Source organism: Mesitornis unicolor, unplaced genomic scaffold, assembly GCF_000695765.1.
Source record: "Mesitornis unicolor isolate BGI_N332 unplaced genomic scaffold, ASM69576v1 scaffold28207, whole genome shotgun sequence".
Taxonomy (NCBI): Eukaryota; Metazoa; Chordata; class Aves; order Mesitornithiformes; family Mesitornithidae; genus Mesitornis; species Mesitornis unicolor.
Genome location: NW_010197574.1, coordinates 82,471 through 85,063, shown reverse-complemented (window position 1 = coordinate 85,063; position 2,593 = coordinate 82,471). Strand labels below are relative to the sequence as shown.

Genomic DNA, 2,593 nt, shown 5'->3' with positions numbered 1-2,593 from the left:
GTCTTAACCTTACACTGTGGTGTTTGTTTTAGAAAATGGAGACCAGAAATTCCTCCATTAAAATAAAAATGAACATAAATTTTAAATAGGATTGTAAGACCCCCTCTCCTACGTACAGAAGTGAAGATACGCACATTTGCCATTTAAATGTTCCAGGATACATCTGCTGTTACAAATAACTGCTATCAGTCAAGACTATCCTCAGCAGCTGTTAAGTAGCAGAGTTTCACCAGCATCCCAGCAGAGCTGCGCTGATCACAGAACGAACATCTTCTGATAAATGAGGGGCTTAATTTCTGGTGGAACAGGGGTGAATTTGCCCATGCCTTTTTTCAAATACTTTTAACAGTGCTTAGAAATTTTGAGGTGATTCCTTTGAAGATGCAAATGTGTGTAGAGCTCAGTCCGACTCATAAACATTTGGGTACTCACCTGTGTTCATGCAGCCTTGTCCAGGTTGAGACATGCAGGCAGGGCTGTGTGGGAAAGGCTGTCGTGGCTGCTGCCCATGGGATGATCACACTGTATGGTGACAGAGGTGAGGGCCTGCAGTCTTGATGGCATACAGACTTGCACCCCTCGTGAGTTCTCACTTCCCCTTAGAAATTGCTTTTGAAGAAAGAGCCAAGGTGAAATATGTACTGCTCTCTTCACCCCTGCCCTGTGGATACACTCAGAGATGTCCTGTGTTTTGTTTTCAAACAGGCAAAGCCAACAACAATGTACAGTGGGATGAGGACTCCGTAGAATACATGCCAGCCAACCCAGTCAGGATCGCATTTGTCTTGGTTGTTCATGGCAGAGCTTCTCGGCAGCTCCAACGCATGTTTAAGGCTATTTACCATAAAGACCATTTTTATTACATTCATGTTGACAAGGTAATATATCACTGATTATAAATTGCCTGTCTCGCCATCTGTCAGTCTACCCATCTTTGTCATCTTCTTCATCTCTTTACCTCTGCTGCATAGAATGCATGTCACTTTTTGTCTCTCCATCTGTTATATGTTTGGAGCCTCTTTTTTTGTTTTCTTTCATGTTATCTTCTCTATGTAACAGCTTTCATTTCTCCTTATATGTCTATGAGTATCTGTCCAAGTCGGTCTGTTGTACATTTAGTTAACAGAAATTGATAAGCTGTTGGAGACTGTCAGTGGTGGCCCGCTGGATGGAGAGCTGACCCAAGGTGCCTTGGGCAAGTTACTTTACTTCACACTGTAAAAAGGAGGTAGTAACAGTCACCTCCTTTACAAAAGGCCTTCAGGGTCTACTGATGACAAATTATAAATAAGAGCTAGTTGCGCTGATTAGTGATTATTGTAGTTAATAAAAAGAATTAAACAGGCATCTCTGCACATTTTCAAATTAGTATTTAGAAAAAGCAGGTTGTGCACCATAGTAAGTGAGGGCAAAGCAATAGCAATGCTCAGTGAGTCAAGAAGTAGAGTTGGTGGTTAGTGAATACAGTGAGTGACAATTTTGGACGGAGTAACTTGAGTGTATTAATTTTTTCTCCTGTAAAGCGATCCAATTACTTGCACCGGCAAGTGCTCCAGTTTGCCAACCAGTACCCAAATGTGAGAGTCACTTCTTGGAGAATGGCAACGATCTGGGGAGGAGCAAGTCTTCTGTCTACCTACCTACAGACCATGAGGGACTTAATGGAAATGAATGACTGGCCATGGGATTTCTTCATTAACCTCAGTGCTGCTGATTACCCAATCAGGTACAACGAGTATTTTAAGAATGTGCATGTTTTGTTCCTAAAGGAAACATGTATTGAAGGATATAAGGGATGACATGTGTGAGCTGTGCTGCAAGAAGCAGAGGTCAGCGGAGCAGTTTCTTCTGTCTTACAGGAGAAGACCCCTCTTGGTGAGGCTGATGTCTGACAGATACACCTTAGCCAAGGAGACAATCACATTATTGTACCCTCGGGGGTCTGCTGCTTGCCTAGGAGCGACTGTGACTGTGAGCAGGGTAACAGCACTGGTTCTTCACTTTTACTGAGGAAGCAGGGGCTGCTCTATTTAGTTATTATTTCCAGTAAGGGGCACCTACAAGAGAGGATGAGTAAAGTAGCAGAAGGTACCAGAGCTCACTAAATGAACCTCGGGCATGGAGAGATTCCTTCCTCCCAGGGCTCTGATCAACAGTTTGATTTGATGTCTCAGGAAGTGTTGAAGGTATAAATATAGATTCAGTGAAGGTAATGTTCTCCTCTTCCTTTTTTTAGTACTTTTTCTATGAAGGATATTGATAGTACAAGTGACAAATAAGTTGCTAGGAGTCAATTATATCTTCAGCACCAGCTGTTGCCTGAATATTCAGATGGTGTCAGGCAAAGAACTTCACACACCACCACACGACAAAGCTCATGATTTTAAGTGAAATTATATTCTTTCTGGATTTACATAACCCAGACTCAACAGCTGCATTCTGTAAGGTTTACTACATTGTGCAAAAGTAGATAGTCCCTTAAAAAGAAAAGAAAAAAACCCCGAACTCTCCAAAAAAAGACTCAACCCTCCCAAAAAACAAGTGTCCTTAAACTGCTGGTTTTAGGCTCTAAGAATTACCAAGAAGAGGGAAA

At 42.1% G+C, this 2,593-nt stretch overlaps 1 protein-coding gene across 1 annotated transcript in view; it reads left to right on the top strand.

Annotated features, from left to right (window-relative positions):
* Positions 1 to 705: 705 nt before the first annotated feature.
* Positions 706 to 2,593, top strand: part of XYLT1 (xylosyltransferase I) — a gene marked incomplete at its 5' end in the record, with an annotated part of 61,397 nt that continues 59,509 nt past the window's right edge. Inside the window, 2 exons of the mRNA XM_010188844.1 lie at positions 706 to 878; positions 1,524 to 1,726. Of these exons, the coding sequence (XP_010187146.1) occupies positions 706 to 878; positions 1,524 to 1,726 (376 nt within the window). The remainder of the gene's footprint in view (positions 879 to 1,523; positions 1,727 to 2,593) is intronic.